The 15,545-nt window shown below is 43.0% G+C and overlaps 1 protein-coding gene across 1 annotated transcript in view; it reads right to left on the reverse strand.

Moving 5' to 3' along the window:
* The window catches only part of ROS1 (ROS proto-oncogene 1, receptor tyrosine kinase), a 79,586-nt gene extending 67,555 nt beyond the window's left edge, over positions 1-12,031 (reverse strand). The window contains exons 1-7 of the mRNA XM_064170119.1: positions 11,909-12,031; positions 9,983-10,036; positions 7,458-7,517; positions 6,256-6,282; positions 3,302-3,362; positions 1,901-2,049; positions 52-190 (exon numbers count right to left, since the gene is read on the reverse strand). Coding sequence (XP_064026189.1) covers positions 52-190; positions 1,901-2,049; positions 3,302-3,362; positions 6,256-6,282; positions 7,458-7,517; positions 9,983-10,036; positions 11,909-12,031 — 613 coding nt within the window. The remainder of the gene's footprint in view (positions 1-51; positions 191-1,900; positions 2,050-3,301; positions 3,363-6,255; positions 6,283-7,457; positions 7,518-9,982; positions 10,037-11,908) is intronic.
* Between the last annotated feature and the right edge of the window lie 3,514 nt (positions 12,032-15,545).

The raw sequence follows: 15,545 nt of genomic DNA on the forward strand, positions 1-15,545 counted from the left end.
CTCTTTTCTGATGCAATCCTCAAAGTCACAATTAGCAATGCAATCCATTACCTCCAGAAGCTTGTGTCTGGTAACTGGAACTAGGTGGAGAGTAGAGCTGCAGCTGAGATGTAATGACCCAAACAACCCGAAACACATATTCCGTGAAGGCTTGAAGCTCTCTGACTGTATATGAAGTTTCAGATACTACCTAGAATAATGCACAGAGACAATTTTTTTGTCTTACTCCATCTACAGCTACTATCTTGGGTGTTATCAGAGCACACAGGATCTCACACAACATACAGGATCACAGGGTGTTAAAGGGTTGGAAAAGACCCAAAGAGATCATCGAGTCCAAGCCCTCTGCCAGAGCAGGGCCACACAGTCTAGCTCAGGTCACAGAGGAATGCATCCAGACAGGCCTTGAAAGTCTCCAGAGAAGGAGACTCCACAGCCTCTCTGGGGAGCCTGTGCCAGTGCTCTGGGACCCTTAAAGAAGGTCTCCCTTGCATTGAGGTGGAACTTCCTGTGCTACAGCCTATATCCATACATATTACAAGATACAGAAATGCAGCATCCTGTCTTTAGGTAAGAGAACTTCGGAATAGGCTTTGATTTTCCACTCTTTCAGCACTTTTCTCTTCTTTTATCTTCAGATCACACTGTTAAATCTAAACAAGAAGTAGGTGGATGGAAGAATGGATATAATGTAATAGTAGATATGAAGAATAAGGCAAAATCCCTAAACCAGTAATGTATTATGGGCAATATATTTAAAACCGTTGATATCTATACTACAAATTTAAGATCCAAAGGCTCCTAGTTACCCTAAAATATTTACAGTCTCCAGTTACTGTTCCCCAATGATTAAGTCAGAAGAACTTCCTGCTTAGCAAATTATCTTTGCCTTTGGTTTGTGGCAGCAACTTGCCATGCTCTATAAATGAGTCCAACAGAGATGATGGCGAGATAACAGATGACGCAAAAAAGCATAACGTGGGAAATAAGTACTGAGTCAGAACCAAACTCTAGCTAGCCAACTATTGTCTTGCACAGGAACTAAAACAATTTCTCTAGGGAAAGGTAGAAAAGAAAAGCTTAGAGTGATGTTTCTCATTAACACTCTGGCTTGACATTTTCTAAGCATGGCTCAAGGTGAAACTACAGTGATGTTTGCCCTTAGCAGAACTCAAGGCTTTTCTTCCACTGATTTCATACAATCACAGAATGGTTTAGGTTGGAAGGGATCTCAAAGCTCAGCCAGTTCCAACCCCCTGCCATATGTAGGGATGCCTCCCACTAGAACAGGTTTCTTAAGGCCTCATTCAACATGGCCTTAAACACCTCCAGGGAGGGAGCAGCCACAACCTCCCTGGGCAACCTGTGCCAGTGTCTCACCACTGCCACTGTAAAGAACCCTTCCCTCACGTCTAGTTTAAGTCTCCACTCTTTCAGTTTAAACCCATTATCCCTTGCCCTGTCATTACAAGCCCTTGTAAATAGTCCCTCCCCATCCTTCCTGTAGCCCCCCCCCCCCCCTTCAGATACTGCCCAGTCACTTTTTTTTCTAACTCCAATTAGTAATTCTACTGATGTTAATACCTAGGAGTTTAAATGTAGCAATCGAGCATCCACATGTGCCAGGAAGCAGCTGAGCATTTTAGCTACATATTCTGTGAGGATATGCCTACATGTGCTAGTTTTGAACCTGCTACTTGCTGATTTCCACCCAGGTTTCTAGTTCCTGTGTGGGAGCAAAGAGGGAATAACTATCCACTTCTCAGCTGCTTCATTCCACTCAAGATTTTGCAAGCCTCCTTTATGCGCCTAACATACTGCCCAATATTTTTCTGAAACAAAACAAAGAGCAGAGAAGGACTTCTTTCCTTGCAAAGTAAGAGGATGCATCCTTCTTTACCTCTGTGTACCTCCAGTCTCCAGGGAGCTTATTGAACTTCCACTGAATGATGTATTTCACATCAGAGATGTTAGCTGGACTCCACCGTAACGAGATGCTCTGGTTTCCAATGGTAGATGCAAATGGTGCTCTGGGCTCGCTCAGGTATTCTGAGGGGAAACACAATACAGCAGTAAGAAAAAATCTTCCACAGCAGTCTCTGGGTCTGAGGGATAAAAGCCTACTGCCTCATATACCTGAAAGCTGTGAAGTCAATAAAAATGCTCCAAAGGATTTCTAGACAATGTGGGTGAAGAAATCACAGGACAGCTCAAGGACACTTCGGTAAAGGAAGCCTGAACTGAGGCAGATCAATGCAAGCAAATGTGACTACAACTCTGTTCTTGTGTCAGTGCACTTTTAGTTACAGGTACCCAGTAAACCTTTGCTCAGCAGAAGCCTAGAGAGGCTTGGACGATGTCTGAAGGTGTTTTCAAGGGAGCTAATTCAATAGCATTGTACTGGTCCTGCTCTTCCTATATGAGTTACAGGAGCTTTGGGCAAGGATTTAAAGATCGTAAGATCCTAGAATGTTTTGGGTTGGAAGAAACCTTACAGATCATGTAGTTCCAACCCTTCTGCCATGGCCAGGGACACCTTACACCAGAGCAGGTTGCTCAAAGCCTCATCCAGCTTGGTACTGAAAACTTGTAAGGATGAGGCTTATACAACTTCTCTGGACAACCTATTCCAGTGTCTCACCATCCTCATAGAAAAGAACTTCATCCTAACGTCCAGTCTAAATGTCCCCTTCTCTAGCTTAAGATAGACAAGTCAAGGATTGGTGCTCAGCAAAGCACCATATTAAACAGGTGAGACTGTATTCGAAGAGTCTCATGTGAAAAAAAAAAGTTGTATTATAAGACAGAGTCAACTTCATTGTATTTGTCAAAAGAGAAGATGAGTGATCTTCTTAGGGGGCCTACAAGAAAGCTGAGGAGGGACTTTTTAGGATGTCAAGTAGTGATAGGACTGGGGAGAATGGAATAAAGATAGAAATGGGTAGATTCAGCCTGGATGTTAGGAAGAAGTTCCTCACCGTGAGAGTGGTGAGAGCCTGGAACAGGTTGCCCAGGACATGGTGGAAGCCTCATCCCTGGAGGTGTTTAAGGCCAAACTGGATGAGGCTCTGTCCAGCCTGATCTAGTATGAGGTGTCCCTGCCCACGGCAGGGGGGACTGCAACTGGATGCTCCTTGTGGTGCCTTCCAATCCTGACTGACTCTATGATTCCCGTGAACCAAAGCACTCAGCAAGGCATTCCTATATTCTTCAGAGAAATACAGATAATAGAATAAAAGTATAATCTTAAACCTGAATTTATCAAACCATGAAGTGGACACAGAACTCTATTCAGACTTACTCTGTGCTTCACCTCCATATGCTTCCTCTGCACGGCTACAGCCAAGCTTACAGGAAAGTGTCTGCGTAGAGAACTCACTGGTTAGTTTTGCATAAAGGCAAACTTCCTCCTAGGACTGCACAAACACGTTTTGAATGCACACAAATCCTGTGGACATTCTGAACACATACAAACAAATCAATACATTCCCTCTAAAAAGCAGCAGTACAACAAGCTGACAGCAAAGAGCTTCCCAAGAGCCTTTCCATCATTTCACTGGGCACTGAATCGGAGCTTTCCTCTTTACTCACTGTCCCTTTGTTGAAAGCACAAATATGAGGCTGCATTAAAGGTGGAAACAGACTTCAGTGACAAGCATGGACTTAGGAAGCAATGGTTTTTAACTTGTTAATGATGCATTCAATATGCTGAGATTCACCTTTTCCTGTTTCATCTATTTCCTATGAATGAGGCACATTCTTATGAACCTAGTCCCAGTCAGCTTTCAAAGCATCTGAAACCAGTCATGTGTAAGAGCAGCCATGCTAATTCACACTTCCCAGGTAGTAGTTTCTCCTTCTGGTACAGTTGTGCCTACAAGCTGCAAGCATGCCAAATACCTCAGGGCAGTGAGTTCTCCACACTCACATGCTAAGGACAGAAAGTTTTCAGTCCAGGTAGGGAACACAGAAGAGTGTTACCCTGCTTAATAGGCAGAGAACTTAAGAAGAGGTACTAGCATTTTCCAGGTGATTCTCAGTAAATTAAAAGCTACATAGAAAACTGAGTCTTGGGAAAAGCCAAGGCTTTTGAGGAGTGATATTAAAGCTTTTCTAGACAGGCATTTCATTTAGGCTTGTTTTATTTTGCAAGTTCATTTAGCCTATGAAATGTCGATGCTTGCTTTACTCAACAACCACCTTTCAAGTGAAAATTAACCTTTAGTTCACTCAGAATCAATTTATTATGTTAAGTGAGCCAATTCTGGTAATTGCTCTTCCTATTATTCCAGGATGTACACTTCCAGTCCCCTATGGAAACTGATAAGGCATATTACTTCAGATAGCAGCTGCAGGAGTTTTACAGCTTGCTCAGCTGCATGTTCCTATAGACACTATCTCACATCCAGGCACTCAGTGACAATTGCAAGCACTGAAGTTTTTCCCAGTGTTTTTGTATTTACAGAAATAAAACCCTCCCACCTGAACTATCCTGACTGTAGCAGGCAAAGATTCTGGTATCAGCAGACACCAATTACCAACTGCACACTGGAGCTTTTATTTACAACCAAGAATTGTTTGCTTTGTAGAGGAAGTGTCCTCAGCTTGCATTCTGATTCATAATGCCTTCTTTCTTTAACAGACCTCTCTGGCCATTGGGGTTTTGGCATGTTTTTCTTTCTTCTTCTGATCCTTATCTGAACCATAAATCCAAATCTTGCTGGAGGTAAGAGGATTATTAAAGCTTCTAGCCTTAGAAATTTTGAGGGGAAATTTGCCATCTGCTCTGCCTGAAAACAAGAAATCTTTGTATATGCTCCACTGATCAGACCTGCCAGAACCCACTTCCAGGGATGAGGCTCCTGCACCTTCTTTGGCCAACCTGTTCCAGTGTGTCACCATCCTCCTAGTAAAGAAATTCTTCCTAATGTCCAATCTAAATCTTCCCTGCTCTGGTGTCAAATAGGCAAGTCAAGGATTGCTGCTCAGCAAAGTATCACCTTAAACAGTTGAGACTGCTTTCAAAGTGCCTGAGGTCTCTCAAAATGGTTTTACTGTAAGGCAGATTTAACTTTGTTGTATTTGTTAAAACAGAAGAGTGGTAATTCTCTTGTGAATCAAAACACTCACCAGGACATTTCTATTTCCTTCAAAGAAATCCAGATAGTAGAATAAGGCTATAACCTTTAATCTGAATCTATCAGACCATGAACGGGACCCAGAACTCTATTCAGACTTACTCTGTGCTTCACCTCTGTAGGCATTGTCTGCATGGCTACAGCCAAACCTAGGGGAAACCTGTATGAGCCAGATCCTGCTGCCCTTTCTTGGGAACATTCCCACCAAATTCGGTGGCACTCCCCTGTTCCTGGGTGAGAGGGAACAGAGAAGTTCCTGGTCTGGCTTCATACCTATCACTGTAAATGCCAATCCATCTGCAGCACAGAGCAGGCACTTCTCACTCGAGAGCTCTTGCTTAAAGGGCAACACATTGTCCCTTACTGAATTGTGTTTTCCTTCATTCAGACTGTGCCCAGTCAAGAGTGTGCTTTGTCCTCAAGCTTCTGCTCCTGTGAGCAGCTAGAACATAGTTTACATAGGTCTGCACTGAGCTCCATACTGCTGTGATTGATCTGCTTGCTTTAAAGCACTATTTTTTTGCTACACAGCAATTTTTTACTGCAAACTTGTTCTTAGCCATTGTGCTGGAATGAAGGGATGCATGTGGTTGTTAAGCCTGAAGAAGAGGAGGTTCAGGGGTGAACTCATTGCTGTCTACAACTACCTGAAGGGAGGCTGTAGCCAGGTGGGGTTGGGCTCTTCTGCCAGACAACCAGCAACAGAACAAGGGGACACAGTCTCAAGTTGTGCCAGGGGAGGTCTAGGCTGGATGTTAGGAGGAAGTTGTTGTCAGAGAGAGTGATTGGCATTGGAATGGGCTGCCCAGGGAGGTGGTGGAGTTGCTGTCACTGGAGGTGTTCAAGAGAAGACTGGATGAGGCACTTAGTGCCATGGTCTGGTTGATTGGCTAGGGCTGGGTGCTAGGTTGGACTGGATGATCTTGGAGGTCTCTTCCAACCTGGTTGATTCTATGATTCTATGGACTTAACTCAGTCTTCAGCTTTAGGGAGCACAAACCAATTAGACCTGGACTTGTAAGTCTGTGTATCTGTGTTGTGTTTTTTAGTCCTATGTGGACATAGTAACCACTGAAATAATGGCCTTTTTTAATTGATCTGGTAGTATTTAACTTACCTCACATGTTCTGTTGTATGTCTGGTTCTGCCAAGAAGCAAAGCAGCAGGATTAGCAAAAATGTAGAGTATTCTGAGCAGATAATATCAAATAATTAAAAGTTTCTTCCAGTGAAAGTGCACTACAGAAATTTATCTTTGGCAAATAATGAAAGAAGGAAAACCCACACTTGGAAAAAAAACAAAACACCAACAGAAAGTCTCCCTCAAAAGGATGCCAAGAATGAATGGGCTTCAGGTGTTCAAGAGGTCCACAAAAAAAGGAGCAGTTTCAAAACTGTCATGGCAGTTGTCCCAGACCAGCCTTGTCCATCTGGTTTAGGAAAAGCAAGAAATCAATCTAGTAAAAGACCATGTGCTTCATTTACATGTGCATACAGCACTGGGATGGTAAAATCCTGAACTTTCCCTCAGTGCCTGAAAAGCTGGGTGAATGTTTGAGCTTGATGAACTGTAAAATATCCCCACACTATGGCAAACACAGTAAAAACTTTCTGCAGTACAAGTATCTCCCGTGCCAAGAATGATTATCTTCTCAAAAGAGGCTTTTTAAAGGCACTGAGAGAAAATATGGACATTACATTTTTTCACAGGCACACTGCTCTGGTGTGATGGTTTGGGTGTTCCCTGGCCCCCCCACACTTAAGAAAATCACCCAGACTGGACTCAGTGGCTCTGGAAATTGAGTGAAGCTTTATATTTACAGCTTAGCACAATAGACAAGCAGATAGTTACAATAGATACAGAAATACACAAGTTAAAAAGCAATACAGAAACACAACAGCTCTCCCAGAAACCTGAGTCCCCAGGAGGAGCTCCCAGCTACCCTTTCACCTTCTCCCCACCCCTCTACCTTACCCCAGACTTTGCCTTATGCTTAAGGTAGTTTGAAGGGTTGGGTAGGGGGGTTAGGAAGCAGATGGATTAGTCAGGCAGGTTAGAGAGAGAAGTGCAGCCCCAAAAGCCCAGAGACTCTGTTATCTGTATTTATGTTCTTGTTCTTATCCATCTCAGCAAGCCTATGAGTGCAGCAGACATCACCACTGTTTCCTTTTCACACCCTATGATCTAATTCTTCTCACCAAAATATCCCAGCTAGGCTCAAACTAGCACATCTGGTTAGGTTTTCCACATCTGGCATTGGATAAGGTCCTCGATGGACTGGAGACAAGTGCCAGAGAGCCAAGGCTGAGCAGTACTCACGCATTGCAGCGGGCAGTCGGTTTGCACTGTTGCACTCCAGAGCTGGCATCCCTGTGCGCACTGTGAAGGCAGACAGTGGCTTTGAAAAGGATCTCTCGCGAGCAAAGGGACACTACAGCACTAAAGGTGAGGATGATTAATCCATTTTTCAACTGGAGTAAAACATTCTGCATCACCAAGTCACTGAGCAGCCCATGCCCTGGGATTAGCAATAAAACAGGAATTTACAGCACTTCAACTCTGTAACCAAAATATTAAACATAGCAAAGATTTTAGGCACTCAGATACTACGCTGAGGGAGTTAGGTTTTATTGTGCACTTCTCAATGTGAAATCAATCGATGTATAGGGCAGAATTAAATCATTCTTAGAGACTGGTTTGTGCAAAACAAGAGATTTTCAGCTACCTGCCCAGCACCAGTAAAGACTTTGATGTCTTTGCATATGCTGAGAGCACTCAAAAGGACTGCAGGATGCCAGAGAAATCTGTCACTGTCACCTGGGAAAGTGTCCAACTTCACACAGACCTTGGGAAAGAGCAGCTCCAGGAGCAGGAGGAGACCTAGCTAAGACACTCCACCTTCAGTCTTGCTCTGGGAACAGGCCACCCAGCCAGCCATGCTGTATATGGCCAATTCCTCCTCTCTCCCAGCTTTATTCCACCACTTGCTCTCTGCAGAGCAGTAACAGAAGCACAGGATGGAGCACAGCCAAGCACAGTGGAAAGCACTTCAACACAAGGCCTCCATACTCCAGCAGGTAAGGCATCAGCTTCAAACCCATGAGTTTTCAAAGATGCCAAGGCCTGATCCAGTGACCAGATGCTTACACCATGGCACTGCACTGATCCATGAGGAGGCTGTGCCCTGACCAGAGGAAATCTCTAGATGCTCACCTACAGCTGGTCTGCATCTCCTTGAAGCTCAGACCAGTGATAAAGAGGCTCTCTCCAGGAGCTATAAATATTGTCACACAGGTGTAATTTTGCTGGATGCATGTGTCAGAGTTGCTGTTCCATCAGCATGTAAACCTCCACTAAGAGAAGGTGGCTTTCACAGCAGGACAAATAGCAAGAGACATGCCTCTAATTGCACATCAGCAGAACTGATCCCTCAGAGGGTATTGGCTGATACAAGGTAAAGGAGTAAGATATATCTCAGCAGTCAAACACTATGCAAATGTACCAGCCCAGACTGAGTCTTCAAGGGATCACCTGGGCAGCCCTGCCAGTCATGGGAAAATCTGGTGGACGTCCAAACTTGACTTCATCAGCAAGACAGTGTACCTCTGGGATTTGCATTTTGCTCCTTGTCAGCTGTGTCAGGATGAGATTGGCTTCGTGGTCCTGCTAGTTTCTTTGAGTAGGACATGTGCATGGCCCTAGGCATGAGGGAGAGCAGTGAATGTGCCACTTGAACACAAAATAGGTGTCTCTTTCCAGCCATTTCCTGGGAAGAGGTTCCCAAGCACTTAACAAAGGGCAGTTGAGGTGTGCATGCCTGTGAGTGGCAGAGCCAGGTTGGATGAGGCCTTGAGTGACCTGTTCTAGTGGGAGATGTCCCTGCCTATGGCAGGGGTCTGGAATTAGATGACCTTTGAGGTCTCTTCCAACCTAAACCATTCTATGACTCTATGATTATAAAGAATATGTGGTTTGGATTTGATGTTGGACCTTTCTCCTTTATTCTGTCCCATTCACTTCTCAGTGGTCCTGTACATTATTCATTGTAAAAGGAAGCTGTAAGGAAACAACTTTGGAAGCAGGAGACTCTGTATCAAACCTTACAAAGCCTGATGAAAAAATATACATATATATAGTAAGACTTGATAACACTGAGCAAGGACACACAGTGATCTAAACTGGTAAATCAACCTGGCTGTGTATTGTCATGACAACACAGCCTTTTATGGTCCCAGTGTCATAAATGACCCAGCCTCACTAGATACCAAATGCTGAGGGGCTGCTTTCCCCTGATGATGACTGATTTCTCCACTGCTCTTCAAATAATAAGTATAACCACCAGCTTGAACTGCATTTGACACCTGAACCAGAACAAGGGCTCATGTCCTCACTGCTCTGAAAAGCTCATGTTAGCCTAGTCCTATAGAAGTGTACATTTTCAACAATAGCCATTTTAAGTTTTCTCCCATCAAAGCAAAGCAAACCAAAACAACAACTTCAGTGTACAAAGGCAGCTGAATAAAACAGCCCTGGTGAGTTGCACTTCAGAGGGATCACTGGTTTTAACTCATTTTCTCAGAGTGAGCCTGAACTTTGCAGATCAGCATGTGAACATGACTCACAGCAGAGATCCACACACTTCACACATTTCTCTTGAAACAAAACAAAGATAGTTGAGTCTTTAACAACTGGAGCCAAATCTAAGCACACAACCTACTGACTCATACTGACAGGCAACTGCACACATTTCTGTGAAGTCTTTGACAATATGAGCATTGTCCTCATTTTATTCAAACAGCAGCAACATATAAGGCTGGTAATTAAGAAAGCAAACCATTACTCACCGCCCCAATGATGTCACTAACATTGCAAAGGGTAGCAATTCCAAGTTCTCCTTCCTACGAGACAAGGACACACACTTTAACAAAGAGTCAAAATGTTTCCCCAAAATTCTGTGATTCAAATGTGTGAAAACGTTGGTTTCTTGTGAAACTAGTTTCCCTTGACTAGTGTTTCTTCATCTGAAGGCATTTTGTGTTGGCTTCTCACTAATGCCAGAGCGCCATCAAACTAAGAGATGGGCAGAATTAGCTCAGGGAGCAATTCAGTTCACATCTCCTGGTGCTGCTTCACCGAGTCAGTAACAAACCTCTCATAAATACGTTGGGTATAAATGACAAAACCAAGTGGCTTCGACCCCTCGGTAGAGGAAAAAACCTTTCTTCAGGCTAAATGCCTTTTGTCTGCCCTTCTTTTGAAGGGGTTTTAGGCAGCACTTCCTCTCCTGCCACAGTGCCCTCCAGCTGAAGTGCCTGCTTTTTCACATCACTCAAAGAGTGTGAATGGTTTGGGGATGTATTTAAACAGCCTTAGAGAAGCTGAATGTTAGATCTCAACTGGATGAGGCACTTGGTGCCATGATCTAGTTGATTGGATAGGGCTGGGTGCCAGGTTGGACTGGATGATCTCGGTGGTCTCTTCCAACCTGGTTGATTCTATGATTCTAAGGTTTTTTTTTTCCCTGCAAACAGGTTGGAGCACCCTTAATAAAAGGACTCCCAGGAAGAAATTTCCAGCAAACTGGGCATGCTGTGACAATAGCAAGAATTAAAAGTGTCACGAAGCAAATGTGAACACAATAAGCTTGCTGGAGGCAGAAAATAAGATTTACAGCTTGCAGGCTCTGAGATTATATTTTTTTCTCATCTGAATCCCTTACACAAGACATCCCCTGAACATGAATGTGATTTTCCTGTCTTTCAAAGCTGAGAGGAAGAGCAACTTATTTCATATTCTGAATTAATTGAAGCTTAAATCAAAGGGTCTCCATTAAAATTATTGCTGCATGATAGACTTCCATCAGGGAAGGCAATTAACTCTTTCACTGATGCAAGAGTTATGAACAGTTTTAAAGGAACTGTCAGAGAAATCTATGGAATACAATGGAGCAGGTGACAGTCCTCTGCAGTAGGTTTCCACGGTTATGTAGCCCCAAGGCACAAAATGCACTTCTTAGAGGGCAAAGGTGCATGATCTTCTAAACAAGTCAACATCTCAGGCAAACAGTAACAAGGATGTAACTCCTGAAAGCCTCGGGCAGGATTATTTCTTCTGTTTGAGAGGGTTTGGTTATCTATGCCATGACTCAGTTTAAGGAAAAGTAATAAACTTCACTCAACTGCTCAAAGGAACACTAAGAAAGTGTAAGATTAAGGATCCAAACACTTACTTTAGTATGTAAAGAAGCAGCCACATAGGTAGCATTGAAAAAGAATCTGAAACTTGCTCAGGATGATTGTGCAAGCCACAGATTTCCAGAGCACTTCTGGTGAATTTACAGTTTTTCTAGGCTTATACAAGAAAAGTCATAGACTAGACTGGAGCTGGTAACTAAAGTGAATAAACTGAAAGAATGAAGGTTTCTCTCCTCCATGCTCTGGGCTCTTTTGTCTTTATAACAACTCCAGGAGCTGTTGGAACGGAAGTATGTAAAGATGCTATAAAATAAAAGCTCTCACAGTCTGATTTAATAGGATTTCAGGAGCTGTTGGAATAAAAACACTTCAGGAAACTACAAAATAAACCCCCACACATTCTAACGAATGGGATTTCTCCCTTCCCAGGTTCCACAAAGCCAAATGTTCAACATCACTTCTCAAACTCTTTAAAATAATAACGATCTGTGAAGGAGTGATCTCCAACAGGGCATTTTGCCAGTATTAGCAGCCACCAGTGTTTCAAAAGGTTAAGTACAGCCTTTCAAAACTTACCAGGTTACTTGCACATGAGCTTTGACAATCATTCAAGTAAGAGCAGTACACAGCAGAAGTCCACACACAGCACAAAGCAGCGAGTCTCTTTAGCGAGAGATCCCACAGACAAGTGTTCCTCATAACTTGAACAATTTCATCTGTCAGTCTGATTCTCCCCTTGCCTTGGCCACACGAGCTCCTTTCGGTCTAGATGGTAGAGATGTGAGTGTGAAATTTCTGCATTTTGGTTTATTCAGGATTTCTAAAAGCCTTGCTCAGGCTCCACTCCTTCAACGACTTTCCAGCTTCCTGGAGCACTTGTCTTGAAATTGCACAACGTCTATTTCAGAGTTTCTTATTAAACCACTGAAACAAAAGAGCTGGCCAATGAAATCAGTGGATCTCCTTGCATAAATATCATTAATGCAAAGAGGAAACTAAGTGCAGTGCCTTTAATCAGGTGCTCCAAGCGACACAGAAACAGGGAAAGGCTGACGGAGCACTGGCCTGGTCTTCATTTCTACTGTGGTTAAGCTGTTTCTAAGTGGTTTTACTTTAAAATGCTTTAAAAAGGAAAACAAGGGGAAATTTGATATAGCAAGGAAAACAGAAGGGGAAAAAAAACACTTGGTATAGCAAGGATATAGCAAGGAAAATTTGATCGTGATGAAGAATCACAGAAACAGGGAAAGGCTGAGAGAACACTGACCTGGTCTTCATTTCTACTATGGTTAAGCTGTTTCTAAGTGGTTTTACTTTAAAATGCTTTAAAAAGGAAAACAAGGGGGAAATTGATATAGCAAGGAAAACAGAAGGGGAAAAAAAACCCTTGATATAGCAAGGATATAGCAAGGAAAATTTGATCGTGGTGAAGAATCACAGAAACAGGGAAAGGCTGAGAGAACACTGACCTGGTCTTCATTTCTACTATGGTTAAGCTGTTTCTAAGTGGTTTTACTTTAAAATGCTTTAAAAAGGAAAACAAGGGGGAAATTGATATAGCAAGGAAAACAGAAGGGGAAAAAAAACCCTTGATATAGCAAGGATATAGCAAGGAAAATTTGATCGTGGTGAAGAATCACAGAAACAGGGAAAGGCTGAGGGAGCACTGACCTGGTCTTCATTTCTACTGTGGTTAAGCTGTTTCTAAGTGGTTTTACTTTAAAATACATTAAGGAAAACAAGGGGGAAATTGATATAGCAAGGAAAACAAGAGGGGGAAAAAAACCTTGATATAGCAAGGATAGGGCAAGGAAAAATTGATTGTGATGAAGAATAACCTTTTTAGAACCCTGTAGGTCATACCAGTCAGTACAAAAATGTTCATTCTCTGTTTTAATGGCTGTTTCTAAATATTCCACTTCTACATCAAAATACAACTCAAAAAAAGACCTCTGTCTGCCTTCTGATCCAGTGTGGACACACCCTACACCCTAACTACCACTCCGCGAGGGGTTCTGTGCATGAGTGGGCATTATTGCACTAAGAAGTTGGTGCCCATGTCACTGAAAAGAATGGAAGCTGATGGAGAAATCAATTATCTACCTCATTTAAAGAGAGCTAAAAAGTCCCACATACAGTTAGAAACACACATTAAAGAGGTCAGGGAGAATTCAAGCTTAAGATACATCCACCTCCCAGTCTGTGGCAGATCCTTGTTGTACGGGCAGAGATAACTACAGCCACTCATATATATCTGTGTAAAACCATATATGTGTGTGTGTGTGTGTAAAAACATATGTATATATAAACAAATGCTATGTGACTTTCATGCATGTGTGCCATGGATGATATAGAAAATGTGCTAATTTTAACCCAGCAGTTTTGCAATCAGTTTAAGCTGACACATTCTGGCATTGCTGCTTAAAGAGGGAACTCAGTTTCCCACCTCACCTTCCCAAGCAAATACTCCTGCAGTCATGGAACAAAGGAGGCTGAGCATCTGGTTAACACTAACTCAGCAACAGCAGAAGTGAACTGGTTAGCATTAACCTGGTGTTTTTCTCTGACTGAGGCTGCAGCAGAGCCCCACATGCTGCTGTGTCCTTTTGTGGAAAGTGAAAGGACCTAAAGGCACCAAGTGAAGAGGAAAGGATAAGCCAGGCTGGAGAAAGCCCACAGATACTGCCAATCATGTGGCTTGAAGATAGGCAGAGGAAGGAAATTATTTTGGGAGCAAGCTTCTTCCTGTTCTGCCACTTTTCCTGGAAAGCACTTTGGGGTTTCCTTGTGCACTATCTCAGCCTCCTCAACACTACTCCAGGGAACTCCTAGACCTGAGAAACACTGATCTCAGCCAAACTTAGCTTTCAGCTAAAGACTTTCAGCCACATAGATGAGGGGAAGTCACTGCTCCATTTGCTTGTCAATTCTCCCCTCCAGAAGGATGCTGCTCACTGCTCCAACTCATCAGCAAAGCTACTTGAGAGGGATCTCCTTTGGTCCAACCAACGAAGCCAGTTTAGTTTGACTGCTTAAATAGTAGCTGTTTACTAATCCAGCTCATCTTGGCTGAAGAAGCTTAGTCAGGTCTCTCAAGAGCAGCAGTGCTGAAGAAGCAGCTAGTGACAGGCAGACATAGGCTGTGATTTCTTCCCAAGGCAGAATGTTTTGTGCTTTGGTCAGGTCTGTCAGAGATTTAGGACCTTCAAGACTTGGTCCCACAAAGTCTATAAATGTGCCCACACTCATACCTTTGCAGGTGGCATGGCACAACCACATGCACACCTTAAGAATCACTCATACTCTCAGAGAGGGTAAACCCCAAATGAAATACCTGTGGGGAATGGTTCCTGGATTTACTTCAGCCCACACTGTTCCTGGATTTAGCCTAGGTAAAGAAATACATCTAAGCTCAATCATTTAAAAAAGTATTTTAGTTGCATTTGGTTCCTGGGATTTGTTGCTGTTGTTTGAGCTGGTTTTAGGATCTAATTGGTTGCTTGCACAGCTTGGGTCTTGTTTGGGGATGTACAGGGAGGTGCAGTGGCAGAGGATAAGGGATCAAGTTAAGAATCTGTTGAGACACGTAATCGAGGTGCATCTGAAAACCTAAAGAAGCAGTCACACAAAACCGTTGTTATTTGGCTTTTAGGACAAATAAATTTGGGTGCTGTTAAATACACATTTCTGACTCTCTTTTCTCAACTGGCAAGATTTGCTGTTCCCGATGCTGGTAACTCCTGTGAGTATTTGCAGTGTGTTACAAGTCTATCTCGCACGAATGGCCTCTGACCACTACTGAGGTATAGATAGTTAATGAACTGATAACATTAAAGGCATTCAAATGAGCCACTCGGCTTACGATGGAAGAAGTTTTTCTTAGACTTCCAACACTGGTTTCCACCAGGTGTCACTGTAACATCCCATAAATCAGCGCCTTCCAAGCGAGAAAGAGAGCACTGAGCTGTCCCCTTGATGTTCCTCCTAGCACACTGGCCAAACAAACACCGCATCACCCGAGCCGTTGGATTTTTCACCTGGATTTCAGGAATTCTTCAGGAAAAGAGTATTTATGAACTTTAGAAACTGAACTTGCGAAAGCTGGAAATAATGGGGAATTAAGGCTTACTTGTAAGTGCATCACTTCCTTAAAACTATATCCTGGCACAGAACTAGATCCAAAGTCTATGAGATGTCATTAATAAACCTTGTC

The sequence above is a fragment of the Pogoniulus pusillus genome, chromosome 33 (genome assembly GCF_015220805.1).
Source record: "Pogoniulus pusillus isolate bPogPus1 chromosome 33, bPogPus1.pri, whole genome shotgun sequence".
Lineage (NCBI taxonomy): Eukaryota > Metazoa > Chordata > Aves > Piciformes > Lybiidae > Pogoniulus > Pogoniulus pusillus.